The sequence below is a fragment of the Drosophila navojoa genome, chromosome 5 (genome assembly GCF_054131105.1).
Source record: "Drosophila navojoa isolate 15081-1374.11 chromosome 5, UAZ_NAV_1.0, whole genome shotgun sequence".
Taxonomy (NCBI): domain Eukaryota; kingdom Metazoa; phylum Arthropoda; class Insecta; order Diptera; family Drosophilidae; genus Drosophila; species Drosophila navojoa.
Genome location: NC_142893.1, coordinates 7,217,147 through 7,234,316, shown reverse-complemented (window position 1 = coordinate 7,234,316; position 17,170 = coordinate 7,217,147). Strand labels below are relative to the sequence as shown.

Sequence of the window (17,170 nt, the reverse complement as noted above, 5' to 3'; positions counted from 1 at the left end):
AGCTCTAATTGTTTCAACTGTAAATTATTACACATGATTCATAAGCAGTATCTAAAACTACATATAATATACATACACATACATACATACATATATGCATATATTACACGTTGCAATCTGCAAGCCATAAAAATTATCTATTAAAAAAAAAAAAAATAACAAAAACAACGCAGAAGAAACAAGTAAACATTGAAAATTGCTATTAAAACATCCGTTACACACACACGTGCGCTTACAGCCCATAAAGGTTTAGGTTTCATTAGCATCAAAAGCTCCGAGTCGTTAAGCGAAAGATCAAATAGCAACAACAACAGCCAGGCAGATCGCATCACATGCTAGCAGCAAAAAAAAGCTTTCCGCGTAGGCGTTTGCTGTAGTGCTGCTAGCACATTCCATGGCTAGTTATAAAGAAAAAGGGCGAGGGCGTGCCAGTTGCTTGAAAGCCAACACTTGGCAGCAGCTTACAATTTTTTTTTTTTTGCATATTAAGGTTTCACCGCGTTGTAACGAAAAAAAAAAAAAATAGTTCTAGGGCAAGTTGTCACGAGCGCAACGAAGAGAGAAGAGAGTGCATGGATATAGCACACGCTATGTAAACACACACACACGCATAGATATACATACATAGCTTCAAATATACAAATAGATAAATCCTATCATGTGTATGCTTGTAAGTGTTTCATGGTTGCAATTTTATGCATTTATGACATTAAATTCTTATGTACTCACACATACAGAGGCACGCATGCACTGCCAACTGCCAGGTACTCTCCCGCTCTCTCTTTGGCAAGCCAGCAAGGGGAGTGAGAGTGCGCATGGAAAGCCTAAACAAGAATAATGCACTGCACACATGTCCCACAACACGCGTACCAATACAACTAAGCATTCTGCCCACTCGCACACACACACTCGCACTTCAAATTGCAAGTGCATATCGCATATTTAGCATGAGTGCGAGCAGGCGGCAGTTCCATAGAAAAGCGTTTCAATGACGTCAATTGCCGCCCAATAAAGTGCCTACTTTTGTTAACTTTTTGCTTCTCTTTTCAACATGCTCATGTATGTATGTATGTGTGTCATTATTGCACATCATATTAGAGTGCTGCTACACTAATTTTCAAGTAGGTCTGTAAGAATGTGTATGTACTTATGCATGTGTGAGTCCAAGAAAATGTCAGCAAACGCGCTCATTTCGACACTCGTGGCGCCATCTAGCGGCTGAGTTTGCCTATAAAGGGCGAACGCTGCCGCAGTCGCAGTCCCTAACGCTGCTGCTGCTGCTGACCTTAATATGCATTAATTGTTTCAAGCAGCTGTAAACTAGGGGAAGCTTTTGTGTGCATGTGTATGTGTGTTCTAATGTGCTCACATTTCTCGTTCTCTTATTTGGTCACGCTCACGCGCATTAAATATGCACAGCTTTTGTTTTATGGAGCACGGAGCATTGGGTGCTTTAGTTTTGATCCCAAACACACATACACACAAACACATACAAAGCTGCGCTGCTAACGTCGCTGCTTTGCTGGCGTGCCTTGGTGTGAGGGATCATTTGTTTTGTTTGCTCAATGCTCTAACTGTGTGCGACCCATAGGGGGCGTATGTGAAGTGTGGATGTATGCATGCATGTGTGTATTTGTAGTACATAAATGCACACATAAAAAAAAACATACGAGGTCGCCTGACTCTGCCCCTTCTAATGTCTCTTTCTCCACGACGCGAGCCTGCGCATTCGGTTGAAATGTGAGTTTCAATTTTCGATCGATTTTTCCAACAACATGTGAAAAGCTCGCAACAATGTCAATTAATGTTAGCTAATAGCTGAAATTAATCTACTGCGACGATCAATGTAACAATTATGCAAGTCAAACACAGTGGTTGTTGTTGTTATTGTTGATGTTGTTACTTAGAGCTAGAGCGAGTAGTGAGAATATGCAATTATTTTAATGTATTCAGCCTTGATGCTCATGAATGTCAATTAGCTTAATTCATATGAGAGAGCGAAATACCCATACTCCAAATAGCGCTTTTACCCGCTCTCCACACACGTCCGTCACATAAGTTTTCTTGCTCACTCACCCGCTCGCTCATGCAGTTGCTCTCCCCCGCTCTCCCTCTCTTTGTCTTGCTCTCACAGCAAATGAATCGCTTTGTATGCGCCAACAGCCCATCCATCGAAAGCTTGAAGCAGCGTTAGTTGAGCGCGGTTTTATGGTCTCGCCACCCACTTCCGCACCCACAAGTACATATATACACAAACATACATATGCAAGTCACTTTCGCATTCAACAACTGAAAATTGCAACTCATTTGAATTGTTTCGCCTTCATTATGCAAATGTCGACTTTTGGCTACGAATATTTATTTGCTTATTATAAATACATAAATATAATTTGACAATCCCAAGACTTTCCATGACAGTATTTTGACATAACGTCATTCCGTACATAATTTGGGTTCAAAGTAAATTTATAAGTAAAAAAATTTCAACTGCAGCTGTTTCAGATTTTAACAATGGGTTCAGGGTATAAAAATGTATATACATATATCAATCAATTAATTACTTATATTTAAATTCAAATGCTAGCGCCAACATATCGATAATTGTCATTAGTGACATAGCATTTAGCTTTCGTACGGCTGCATATAGTGGTCTGTCCATCTGGCAGTGCTGTTGAACAGTGTGTACACTCCACATTGCTGTTGAACTTAAAAAACCTTTTTTTTGTTAAATAACTTCAAATATATATTCATTTTACGTTTTATTAATAGTTTTTTTTGTGATTGCTCTACACGTTATTTAGTTACATTTGTTTTGTTTATTTTCAGCTTAGTATTCAAATTGTGCGCGCGCATTTCATTCCAGCTGTTTCTGGTGCAACGCAACAGCACAAAAGTAAATTAGGAAAAACGATGCGAGCAAAAGAGACAAATGGTTTCTTATAATATAAAATGTTACCAGCTGCTGGAACGGCTATCGCGAAATAAATTATTTATGGAATTTGCCAAGTGAATATTATATATTTATGTAAAATAAGTTACAGACAAATATTTTAGGTGAATTGTAACTTTACTGGTCAATCAATAAGCTAATTATATTGCATATCTGTGGCATCGTTCGTGATGCGCAACAGTCTGGCAAGGCCAATTGAATACGAAAATGGCGAACACGAGCAAACCTCCGATGAACGACGAGTGGAAAAAATAATTATTATTTTAAATTCCGTTTTGCCAGCGAAATTCCAACGCGAGTGAGCTACCAAAAAAAAAAAAAAAAGAAGTGCGCAAAACAAAAAGCAATGCTAATTTAAAGTATGAAACGAGCAAAGTGCGATTCGCTGTGCAGTGATACGGCTAGCCAAATAGAATAAATTAACTATTTGCAAATTACGAAAAAGCAGCTGAAAAACCAATTGAGTCGAATGTGTGGCTACAATCGTGTGCGTACGCGAGTGTGTGAGTGAGCGGGCAAGAACATCGGAAAGCGGAAAGGTAGCGGGACGGACGGACAACAGCGCAAATAAACGAAAGGAAATAAAAATAAAACGAAAAGTTAACAGTCAGAAAGAAAAAACGAAGGTAAAATATAAGAAAAGACAAATGCGAAATAAAACTTGGCGGTAAATGCTGCACACTTGCATATGTATGCGTACGTCTCTCTCGATCTCTGTGTACGTGTGTGTTTGTCAGTTTGTTTGCGTATGTGTGTGAGTGCGCGCGTCAAATGTGCATAAAAATAACCAATAAACTGCGCCACAACAACAACATCAGCAACAACACTAACGCACCGTTTACTGTAATCGCGATCTCTATGCGTGTACACTACGTAATATAGGAACACGTAACTCTTAAAACGTAAGGCGGCAAATAAAAACAACAAAAGCTGAAAAAAATTGTACAATTAGACAACGTAATGCGTGCGCCATGTGTGCAACCAATTATGCAAAAGAGGACCAACAAATTGAACGACTGTGGCAACGTCAGCGCTGATGTGCACTTGCAACAACAAATTGCAAAGCTCTAAATTTAAATAGAAATAGCAACAACACCAAAGGTAAATCAACTAAAAATATAAATAAAAGCAATCAAAAAGAAGAAAAAAAAAAAAACAGAAGCAACACATTTCAATTGATGTCAATTGCGGCAATGTTAAGCATTACACATTTATTTACATGGGCAAATATAGTGGGGGACATACGACTTATTCGTATATCGTGCAAATTTCCATGCCACCTGCACTTCGGCCTCTCGCATTCACACTCGCGTAAACACACACTCACACGCCCGCTCTCTAGTTTACTTTATAAGTTTTGCCCCCATCGTTGCTGTGCGACAAGAACAATAATAATCAAAACAAAAATGTTTAAAATCCATTTTCTTTGCTTCTTCACCCACCGCATCAGCGCTGTTTTAGTCTGTCATTTGTCTTGTGCTTCTTCTTTATCTACTTCATACACACACACATACGCACGCACACATATGCATTCGTCAACGTGAAAATCAGCTGTCTCGCTTGCTCATGCATAATCAAAGCGCAATGAAGCGGCTGCCCAGCCTGAGTGTACAGTGGGATAAAACCAACAAAGTTACTTAACGTAGAAGTATTTAATAATAAATAGTTATTATTTGTCACAAGTCAGCTGTGATGATTAATTACTGTATTTACGGTAAAATGAGTCTTGAATAGCATATGTATATTATTATATACATAAATGATATACATTTCCAGTACATGTATGCCACTGTGCAGTTCGCACAATTCAAAAAGTGGACTGAAAGCATATATAGATAAAACAAAAATAAAAGTCTCCAGACGAAAGGGAATTAAAAAGCTTTTAAAAAGTACCTAATGTTAGTTTACGGTTCATTTATATACCCAAAAGAAGAGTATGCAGGGCACACAACAAATATTCAAGAGCAAACAAAACGACGAAACGTAGGCATGTGAGAAACAGAGTAAACGAAAAGAAAAAAATCTATTTAGCAAACAAACAAGCAAGCAAAGGAAGAACGCCAAAGCAAGCAAAGGCTCCAAATGGCGGCAACTTGACTTCTACGAAGTATGTGTGAGTGTGTATTCGTAAGCGTGTGTGTGTGTGTATGAGAGACGAACACAACGAGCAACAGGGGAGCAACAAACAATAGCGCAAAGAAAAAAAACGTGGATTGGTCGCGTAAATGGTGAAGAAGGAGAAGAACGGCATCAAAACAACAAACAGGCCGCATAAAATGCACGACTGATTATAAGCTCACTGCCTCTCTCTGTCTCCTTCTCTCTCTTGACTTGCCGCTTTAATCCAACACGTTTTCTGGAGTATGCAAGTGGGTGGGTGGCAATATTTGCTTCTTTATTTTCTCTCTGCTCTTCTGCTTTTTTTGGCATTCCATTTTGGTGCGCGGTTTATTGTTTTGATTTCGAGTTGCTTTTTTTTCCCTCCATATCTGCTTCTTTGGTTTGCTCTGCTCCAACTGCATGCAAAGCAGCAAAGCAATCACATTGCACAGCTAAACGCACCCCGCGCAGCACTAAGTTATTGAAGGCGCGTATGCAGCTCATATTTTGCTGAAATTTTAATGGTTTATTAGTGAACATTAATTTGTTAGAGCAATAAAGAGTGGTAAAATTTTAACTCCAGCTATGATATATAAAGTTGCAATATAAAATAAAATATGTACATAATATAATAACATATAAAAATATATGAAAAAATTTATTAAAATAAGCAATTAATTTTAAAATAATGTCTTATTTAACCAAGAAATAAATAAAAAATGAGGTTGTATATAAATGCTATTTTTTATTTATTTTAATTTTTGTTAGCTTTATTGAATTGCATACCATCCTTGCTGAAGTTAAGATTGCAGCTTTCGTTGCGGTCGTTAAAGCTGCAGCTCCATGTTGGCATTGTATGCGGTTGCCGTCTTCTTTGCTGTTATTGTTGTTGTTGTGTCTATGCCTAGGTCTGGAGTCGTTGCTGGATCCGACGCTCTCCTCACCTTCTGTTGTTAATAGTATTGGTTGGCTGCATTCACTCCTTTCAGCAGCATCCTTTTCAGCATTCCTATTTCACTTTTTTGTTTTTTTATTTTTTTATTTATTTGTTTTGACAATGCCAATGGAGCAAGACAGCAACAACATGACGTTGTACGTGCCATTGAAATAAAAATAAATGAATAAAAAACAACAACTAAAAGTAAAAATAAATGTAAAGAGTGTAAACTTCGGGCCTGAAGCCTGAAACTGGTTTCGGTTTTCTTTCTTTTGGCCTGGGCCAGAAGGCAGCGCCGCATTTTACATTTTCATGCACTAAACTAAAAAACTTTTCTGAATTGCCAGCCACGCAACGACAATGGGCCGCATGCAGAAAGTTTTATTGAAAAAAAAAATTAATGGAATTCGAAAAAAAGCAGGCTTAATGTGAGGTGTTTGCCAAGGGTTAAGCATGAAATTGGATTTGTAATCAAGCTATACTGTATATGGATAATAATTGTAAGAAAAAAAAAAAACAAAAAAAAAGGATACTCATTGATTTGGAGTAGATAAGAAATGGTATTATAGGGAGGAAGAGAGAGAGAGAGAGAGAGAGAGAGAGAGAGAGAGAGAGAGAGAGAGAGAGAGAGAGAGAGAGAGAGAGAGAGAGAGAAAGAGAGAGAGAGAGAGAGATAACGAGTATAGGTTAGGCTGTTAAATAACTTTAAATCTTAGCTAGCTAACATATGTATATGTATAGGATTTTATGTATTTATAAAATATATAGAAGTATACATATGTATATACAGAGTTGCTGTTTATCAGATATAAATAAATAATAATAAATAATATTAGTTTAAAAAGAAACAAAAAATTTACAGGGTAGTAATAAGTCGAGGCTTAAGCACTTGCAACGACTACCTGTTTTATTTTTTTTTTGGGAGACTTGCATAGTTTGTGCTGGGCTTTGCGTTGGTCGGCGTTGTAATGCGCCGCACAATGGACTCCTTTTACATGGCTTGCCACAGCAGGCGGCGTTGGCCTTTTGCATCCGTGACTATGCCACAAAAAGCTGGCTCAGTCGCAACTTGCGTTGCATTGCGTTTGGTATAGAAGCTGAGCCAAAAACAAAAAGAAACAACCGTAGCACTCGCTTGTTGTTGGGTATTGTGCGTTTATTGATCAGCTTTGCCGTGTGAATAATTGATAAATGTGCATTAATTATGCGCAAAGCAAATGCAAAATAATTGCAATATGCTCTAAGCGCTGTCTGCGCAGGCGCAAATCTATTTTAAAACTATTCAATAATCAACAACTAACAGTATTTGTACTTGCATTGTGATTACAGCGCTGCCAACAGCAGGACGGCAACGCCAACGTCTGCGCCAGCGTCGTCGTCGTAGCACTGAGCTTTTGTCACACTGCGCCTCAGCGAAAGTGAAGGCGTACCAGCTAGAGGAACAGAGCGAGCGAGAGACAGAGAGAGAGGGACGTTAACAACAAATAACTGCAATTAAAAGTTAAGAGAGCAACACTTGCTCATACATACAAAATGGCCGCCGTGCGGGGACATCAATACTTTAGTCTGCGCTGGAATAACTATCAGAACACGATGACGTCAGTGTTTCAGCAGCTGCGCGAGGATCTCTCCTTTGTCGATGTGACCTTGTCCTGTGAGCATGGCTCGCTTAAGGCCCACAAGGTAAGCACTTGATGGAATTAATCGAGAAATCAATAGATTAATTATCGATAATAATGCATTTACTTTTAGGTCGTCTTATCCGCCTGCTCAACGTATTTCCAAAAGCTGCTGCTCGAGAATCCGTGCAAGCATCCAACGATTATATTACCCGCCGACATCATATTCACAGACCTAAAGACAATTATCGATTTTGTTTATCGCGGCGAAATCGATGTTACCGAATCGGACTTACAGGTGAGTGCGCCTGTCCCCCTTGCCCGGGCAACACCTTCAATAATTGAATATGTAATTGGCCAACCGGATTAAGTTCAAGTGAACGCAATTTCCCACGGACCAATTATGGGGCCTATAGAATTTTATAAAATAGGTCCTTGAACAAGGTTTTAATTGCCAATTGTTTATAAGGGAAAATCCATATGAGTATTAGCTATGGGTAAAGGATGATAGACTGTGAAATACCCTGCAAGAAATTTCTTGTGTGAAAATTCTAGAGAGAGCTAGAGTTATTTATTGTATTATTAATAAGAATGTCGAATATATCATAGGTATTGGCTAGATATATGTAGGTATATTTCTATTGAGATACCCCTCTGTATATAATATACTATAAATTTGTTTTAAATTGGCAATAAATAGATTATATAGACAAGTTATTATTTACCTTCAATAAACCCATATGTATATACATATATATATATAGACTAATATTAATGATAAGCGCTGATAATTTAAAATGGGTTTCAAATTGCTATCAAACTTTTTTTTATGGTACTTTGAACTTTACGCGTAAATCGTTTATCTTAAATAGATTGCTTCAATACGGGAATGTTGGAAAATTATATGCTATAAATTTTGAATATGAGATAGTAGTAGTGCTAATGCTGTGACACTAAAAGTCATTTGGTGATTGATGGATTGATTAGATTGAAAGCCTTCCTGATATGAGCTCATAGATATTTCCATGCAACTTGCATAGTTATTCTGTCAGTGTATTTAGTGATAAGTTGTTGTTTTCAGTCTATTTCAAGTTATCTATCAGCTATCAGTTTTATAGATGTTCCCATTGTAATCACTACCCATTTCTCTAGGTGTACTCGCAGTAATTGCTTTGTACACAGTTTTCTTTGGCTGCTTTTCCGAGTGAAAAGCCTGTGGCAAATGCAGCAGCCGCACCTTTGACACGCATTTGCTGCGACGGCCGTTTATCTCGTATAGATTTTTATTATAGATATGTATGTATTTGTATATATGTATGTATGTGTATGTGCTTATTATTTGTATAAGCCATTCACATGGATATTCCGCACCTTTGGCTCAGCGCAAACTGATTGAGAACAACAACAGACAGCAGTTAGTATATATGTGTATGTGTATGTGTGAGTGTATTTATCTCTATTTAAATTGATCAGCAACACAGCTACACACACACACGCGCACGCTTTCTCTCTTCCTCACACACAAAATACACCCACAATTATTGCTTGAATTCGTTATCTCGCAGGTTTTTGTCAGTTCTCCTGTTGCGCCTGCCTCTCGCTCTCCCTGTCTCTTCTCTTTCTCTCTCTCTCTCTCTCTCTGTCTCTGCGCTGCTTTGCATTTGACGAACGCCATTGTAATTGTTATTTGTGCGCTTCATTAACCGTTGATTGCTGTTGTTGTTCCCGTTATTGTTGCCTTTGATAAAGAATGTGAGCAGATTTTAATTAATATTGATTATTTATGCAGTTCCCCTGTTCGCAACGAGTATTGCAAATATTATTTTATTATTGTTTTTATTGCTTTCCATATGGTGAACGTAGCAAAGTTTAAATTAATAATTCATAATTCAATTGAAATTTAAACTTGAAAAGTATGTGTTTTATATTTATGCCGATTTTTTATAACAGGTAAAATAGTCCAAATATTTACCTTAAAAAATAAAAAACGAATTTCACGCAACTTAACGAATTATCCAGCACTTAACGCATTAACTTATTTACGCAGCAACCATTTGTGTTTAGCCAAGACAGCAACCTTTTGGTTACACTGGTGGCTGGCATTAATGTGCCAGAGCCACAGCTCCTGGCTCATCGTATTAATGCTCTCACTCAATGCAAACACGATGCCGGCTTGAGTCGTTGGCCAGCAACAACAGCAACACACACAGAGAAAGCAAAATAAAAAACGCTCAAACTCAAGCTGACGCAACACTCAAACAGTGGCCCACCCTCTCACTCTCGCGCGCACACACACACATACACGGTGTCCGCTGAGCGCGCGGCGCTGGCTCCAGACGGCGGGCAGCCAACGACAGCGACGACGACGACGGCAACAACTTCCCATTCATGCTGCAAGTTTTGGTTTTGCTTTTGCTTTTTGTTTTTGTCACAAATGTGCGCTCCATTTTTATTTTCGCTGCAAAAGTTTGCCGGCCATCTGTGTGAGACCCTCGCTGCCGCCGTCGCCTCTGCCTCTGCCTTTGCCGCCTCCTTGCACAAATTACCAATGAGCGGAGAAAAAGGTGGCAACTATACACAACTATACAGCTACATATACTACAGCTTGTGTTTGTTTGTATCTCTTTCGTCGTCATCGTCGTCGCCGTTGTTTCTGCACATGTTCTTGGAGTTTCGTGCTGTGACTCTCCTGCCTCTCGCTCCTGTCGCGCTTGGCCGTCACTTTTATGTATAAAACTTTTTCGCCCATTTTTATTTTCTGTCTCGTTGCCGTTCTTGTTGTTGCTGTTGTTATTGTAGTTGCCCTTGTACTTTTGAATGTTTTTGCCGTTGTGCGTTGCGACTTCGCCGTCGTCGTCGACCGCAACTTCAATGGCGTCGCTTTGTATGTGAAGCTTTGTGGACGTCAACGTTGACGTCGCCTCGTCTTGCCCAGCGCCTGGTGCGTCGTATTTTGACGTTGCTGCTGCTGTTGTTGTTGCTGCTTTTGTTTTTGTGTGATTTTGCATGGTGGCCCCCTTTTTTTTTGGCGCGTCTGCATCGCCTTGAAAAATGTTGTATGGCTGCTGAGTGCGACTGGACCTCAAACTGGACTTTGTATCTGTGTGAGTATGTTTGTATGTATGTTTCATATTGGTTATTGCTAGCTCTTTCATACACGGCGCTGGCAGTGTTGCCACTTGGTTTAGTTTTTTTTTTCATCGTTGCTGTTTTTTCGCGTAGAGCTTAGATTCGATTTTTGCTAAGCGTTAATTATGCTGGGCACTGTGTGGAATGCTTTTAGCGAATGGCTCGCTCTTTCTTCCTCACACTCATTGAAGCATACACGCATGTAGATGATTAACTGCCAGACAAATGTACATGTATGTATGTATGTGTATCGTAGCAGACATAAAGTCGTTACAAACATTTACACAGACTACATGTGCTTGAGCATATGTATTAATCTGTGTGTGAGTGTGTAAATATATACATATGTATTTGTGTCACACATGCATGCATATGCCGCGACAACAGCGCCGCCATGTGCTTGGCTATATTTATTGTTTTTTCTCTTTCTTTCATTCTTTATTTTTTTATTTTTTGCATGCCAACACTTGAGGGTCTTCCCATCGCCAGCACCCTATCCTATCCCATCCTATCCTACCCTACCCTGCGCCTGGTTGGCCCCATTGCATTGCATTGCTTCCCCCCGGTGCCATCAACGTCACCTTTATCTTCGGCCAACTATGTGAGCAGCTGAAACTGACACACACGGGCGCAGCAGAGCAACAGCAGACGTCGACGGCAGCCGCAGCCGCAGCAGCACCAGCAACAGCAGCGAAAGCAGCGGTCGGCGGTGACGGCGACGGCGATGGCAGCAACCCAGTTAATAGGGGGGTTGGCGTTGGAGACATAGCGGGCACACCCAACAGCCAGCATGCTGTTGCCTTCCTTCCCATTCACTCTCTCCTACCCTCCCTTTGCGCCCAGCAACCACTTGGCTTGCATTTTTTCCGATTTTTTCTTTCATTCTTTCTTGCAAACAATTTTTATTTTCTGTGCAGAATTCGTTTCGTTTTTTTTTTCTTCTGCTCTGCTTGCTCTCTGAGTATTTTTTTTGCCCATAGCACGTCGCCAAAGTGTCTCAGTGTATATATGTATATGTGTATGTGTGTAAGTGAGAGCGCGCTTTGGCTTGCCACTTTGAACTTTTCGAAGGAAACAGCAGTACAGGACAATCGCTGCTGAGCGAAAAGGAGGCAAAATAAAAGAAAAAATTGAAATTGAGTGAAGCGCAAAGAAAAAATGCTTCACACTCACACACACACGCTCACTTATATAAATATGTGTGCGAGTGTCCGCCAACAATGGCCCAGCTGCTCCACACACACATTTGCAGCTGCCTGTGAGAGTGGTTTGAGAGTGAGTGCGAGCATGAGCGCGAGCTTGGACTCTTCGTACACTTTCATTCTCAGCCCTCCCACTGGTCCAAGTAGTTTCTCTTTCCGTCTCGCGCACTACCTTCGCTGCTCCTGCTCCAATGAACGACGTTGCGTCTGTCCAGTTCCGTCATGCATTTTTTTGCGTATTTTTCGTCCTGTTTCTTGTCTTCAGATTCGTCTGCTGGCCAGGGGCCCTTTGTTGTTGTTGCTGTTCGAGAGAGCATTTTTTCTTTGCGGCGCATTGTTTTTGCCCCACAGTGGAACGCAATAGATTCAGTCGTAAGTGAATTTGTTGAATTAAACGCGTTGATATAATGATAAAATATAAATATTTGTTCACTAATGATAATTTCGATTTTCTAAGTTTCCCCTATCTATAGACTTTTACTTTTATTATTATTTATTGATCTTGTTTATTGCATTAATTCAAATCATTTAAAATCTAAAAATCGCACTTTAAATTATATTCTTTTATTTTTCAATTCCTGCCCATTTTCTCAGCGCCTGTCTATACCCATTGGAACATCTATGTTGCTTGTTCTCGCTTGTAGCCAAACTACTAGTAACAAGAAAATAGAAAAAAATGCTGCCCATCAATTGCTGCAATTCTATTTCTTTTTTCTTTTGTTGCTCAAAATGTTCCATTGTTTTTACTGGTTCCGCTTGCAACGACTAAGTCTGCAGCATCATTCCCATCCGACAGGGTTCACCCACTTGGGTGTCAACCCAACACAAATCATGGCCAAGCGAATTCATCTCCAGTTAATGGGCGTACATCGTCGCATTTGGTGGCCTGGTCAGTGTTGGTCATTTTCTAAGGGTGTTATATACTTGGCACCCGCCATACAAACAACCACCCAACCACCCACGTACTCAGCCCCGCGTGGAGGTCCTCTTATGTATGCGCACTGTCTCACTCATTCGAACACACACACCTATACATAGACACACACACACTTGTAAGTTTGCCGCAAGTTTGTTAAGAAATATATGTGTGGGGTTGGATGGGTGGCGCCTACGACCGACTCACGCTGCTTATCAATAATGCAAATTGTTGTTGTCTGCAAGAGTTTCGTTCACGTTTTGAGAGAGCGCGGCCCACGGTGCGCGTGTTATGCCGCAATTTTTTCAAGCTTTCTTGCTGAGCTCTTTGTGGTTGTTGTTGGCGTTGCCGGCGCTGCTACTGCTGCTGCTGCTCTCAGTGTTTCTTCTCATTTTTTCGCTGCTTCGATTTTTTTTGTACTGCTTGCTGCTTATGTTGTTGTTGTTGTATGCTTGAGTACGTCTCTGTCGGTTGGGTGTGTGTGTGTGAGTTGCGGCTTGCTTATGTTTTTTTCTCTTTTTATGTGCAGAGAGCGGCTACGCTCTGCAATTTTTTCCGATTGCGACCGATTTTTTTTCGCTGCCGCTGCTACTTTGAGTGTATGGGTGTATGGGTGTGTGTGTGTGTTTGAGTGTTCCTGAGCGTGTGGGTGTGTGGTTGTATGTGTATGCTTTTGCTCCTTGCGCCTGGCTGTTTGCTAATCGTTGTCGTCGCAGTCAACGTAGACGTCGTCGTCTTTTGGCATCATCTTTTATTTGTAATTCGGTTCATCATCATCGTTCATCGTTCTGTCGCATATGTATGTAACTGTATATATATGTGTGTGTATGTAGTATCGGCGTGTCGGAGAGTGTGTGTGTGTCTGCATTCGCTCACACGCTGCCGCTGCCGCCGCCGTCGCTGCTGTTGCCGTTGCCTTTTCTTGTGTTTTTTTTTTCTTTCTTTCTTTGCGCCGCAGCGGCAGCGACGACGGTCAATGCTGCCAACTTTGCCGTTGCCAGCCATCAGACAACATTTGTACTCGGTGGGTCTTGCTTCGATCGGACACTCGGTCGCCGCCACGTTGCTGTAATTATCGCGTACTATTTGCACCGTCCGCCGTTTGCCGTTTGTCGCTTGCCTTCAGCCGTCGTCGTCTGTTCGTCGCCGTCATTTCCAATTGGACGTACATACATCGCCAATTGGACCTCTGCGTTTCAGCAACCCCAACCTACCTCCCCCTCATTTCCCATATGTAATCAGTCCCTTTAATTATCCGAAACGTAAATTCTGCGAGTTCCGCTGCAAGCAAATCAAATTTAAACTGGCCGAAAAAAGTGCTTAAAAATAAAACTCGGTCCCCAGTTCGTGTACCGTTAGTGTGTCGCTGCCAGCGCCTCATGTGGCAGCCTCTTTTAGCTGCTTATTTTTGCATAAATTCAAGTTCGCGCGCGTATGCACATATAAATATTTACACACAAATACAATAACACACACCTACACACATTTGCAAGCACAAAATCAGCGCAGACAAACCGCTGTCTGGCTTCCCCCAATAAGAACAAACAGTCTGTAGTAGGAGCATCAGCAGCAGAAGTCCAATAAGAAATAACAGCAGGCGAAAAGAAATACCGCGAAACGTATAAGAGCTCGACTTGGGGCACAGCTTAAGCGACTTACGTTTCTTTTCGGCATTACGTAGTAAACGTAAAGAGGCATTCCCTCAGACACACACACACACGCACATACACATACGGCCTGGCTGGCTGCATACATCAAACACATGTCGCTGCCGCAACATTCCTTTTCGTATGACGTTGACGTTTCGTCGCTGGCGCTGGTACTGCTGCTGCTGCTGCTTTCGCTGCGCCTTGCAAGTTTTTGACATGTGCTGGTATGTGTGTGTGTGTATGAGTGTGACAAGTGCCGCCGCCGCTGCTGTCGCCTGCTGACTGTGCGCTTTACTTTTTATGATTATTTTTCTTTATTTTTTATATACATATTTCGTATTTATTTTATGTGCATTTGCCTTTTGCCGCGTTATTCGCGTGTGTTTTGACTTTGCGCGCCGCTCTCCAGCTCTCGCATTACGGTTTATTGAACTAACTAGGCGCGCTCTATTTATGTTTTTGTTGTATTTTTTTTCTTTTTTGATTTGCCTGCCAGATGGTGTCGCAGCTTTGTGCAGCATCTCTGTCTCTTTTTCTCTCGTTTTCTACAGTTAATATTTTGCCTTTTCAGCATTTCTCATTAATTCAATTTTCATTATAGCAAGCAACAAAATAACATAAGCCAATATAAAAACAAAATCTTGTGCAAATTAAAGTCACGTGTTGACAAACATTCAACTAAAACAAACCAAAAAATAAAACAAAATAAAATACAAATAAAATAAATCCCCAAATACTAAACGTTTCCACTTCACTTACACTAAAGCTCTTACGCACATTCTTACACACATACAGACAGTCTTTTTACAACTAATCGCAACGATTGCGTCCATTTTGCTCTCCATATCTCTGTTTTGTGCGCGCGTTCTTATAATTACATACATACATATATTATTGTTTATTATTTAAAAATACATGCATATAATATATATTTTTAATATATATCCATATATATCCATATACATATATATGTAAAGAAGCAGAAGTTTTTGGTGTGCATATCTATATATTTTCTCTTTCGTTTGGGTCTCACACAATATATGTATATCCTTACACATACAACGAAATCAGAATTTAATATATAATTGTATGCAATTGATTCCGTCACGTCGTCTACTACAATTTGTCCAACCGACTCTACAACAATAAAACTACGTTATTTAACTCACAAGAGAGAACGACCACAAGAAAAGCTGCGCACGCGGATTAATTGGTCTGATTGCCTAAGGTATGTTTTTTTTTTCTCGCTTGAATCTAATTAGAATTTCCTTTTGGCATATGCTCAAGGCATATGTCCCTTCAAAAGGAATTTTTGTTTACGTGCAAATTGATTGGGAACTTATACATAAGCAAACTTTTGGGAATTTGTCAAAAATGTCCCTTAAAATGTTGCCTATCCGCGGGCGCTTTTAATGTTCAACTTTTTGACTTTCTTTTATTTTTTTCTCCATTTTTACGCACCTTTCCAAGGGCTTGGCATGCCTTGTCATGTCCCATCAAATAATGCCATTAATTAGGCGCACACACACACATACATACACACACCACACCCTTAATAGACTTTACGTCTCTCTCCGCGTTCCTCGCCCTCTCTCGCTCTTTTGCACGCACGGGCCTCCGTTGCCAATCTCTTAGTTGCGCTCGTTCGCAATTAGCGACCATCAGAAACAAAACTGAGACATAATAACGGACAAAAAATACCAAAAAAAAAAAGTATATAAATATATACATGTTTATATACATAAATATATATAGAAGAGCTTAAAAAACGTGAAAGCCAATGAAACTGAGCGATTTTTTGTTTTGTTTTTGTTTTTGGTCAGTTTCTCCCTTCATTTTTCTTATTGGGCGGCTTTGGCACACCCAAAAGTTAACTTACAGAGCCGTTGCCTGTTTGTATTCATTTGTTGTTGTATTTTTCTTAAGGTTTTTCCAATAGCCACCAATTGAGGTCTCGTTTTGGACGTTTTCGTGCCCATAATGTGAAAGTTATGCTCACTAAAAACCACTAACATAATGCCAAAAAAAAAATCACACACAATGAAAAGCTTTTAGCAATATAATATTTGTTTTTCTTTTACAAAACTTTTGCAAAAGCTAAAGAAAAAAATTCTGTTTGTAGTTGTATTTAACCAAAATTAAAAACAAATTAATAATATGAAGGAGAAAAGTTGTTTTGGATTCTGTGAAATTATGTTTGAAAGAAGAGAGGGAATACTTCAAGCTATTCAAGCGCTTCTTAGGCGAGCTTTGAGATTAATAATTCTTAAAAAATGTTAGAAAATACACATTTTAAATATCTCTGTAATTTTCAGAAATCCTAAAACCCATTCTATTCAAACTAGCTACTTGAACTAAAAAAGCTTTAAGAATAAGATCAAGAAATGAATAAGAAATTCTATTCAATATAAAAGATATCTGCTAGTCTTTCAAACTTTGCTTAAAATTTATCGCATGCCAAAGTGAGTCTTATTCAATATCAAAAGCCTCAATCGGATGCAAACGAATCGATATTTTGCAAAAGCGCAGTGTTGCAAAAGGCAAAAAAAGAAGGAGCAGAATCGATAGAGAAGTTAAGTTGAGCCATCAAGAAGCGTCAAAGTTTACCAAGTGTTGTGCAGCAAAGTGGCGGCAACAGCTGCTGCGAAAAACTCCCAGCTAAGAAGAC

The 17,170-nt window shown here is 39.8% G+C and overlaps 1 protein-coding gene across 3 annotated transcripts in view; it reads left to right on the top strand.

Annotated features, from left to right (window-relative positions):
- Nucleotides 1-7,395: 7,395 nt before the first annotated feature.
- psq (BTB-domain-containing protein pipsqueak) overlaps nt 7,396-17,170 on the top strand; it is a 54,270-nt gene continuing 44,495 nt past the window's right edge. For all 3 annotated transcript variants that reach the window (XM_018103769.3, XM_018103768.3, XM_018103766.3), the window contains exons 1-2: nt 7,396-7,670; nt 7,740-7,904. In XM_018103769.3, coding sequence (XP_017959258.2) covers nt 7,521-7,670; nt 7,740-7,904 — 315 coding nt within the window. In that variant the 5' untranslated portion in view covers nt 7,396-7,520. The remainder of the gene's footprint in view (nt 7,671-7,739; nt 7,905-17,170) is intronic.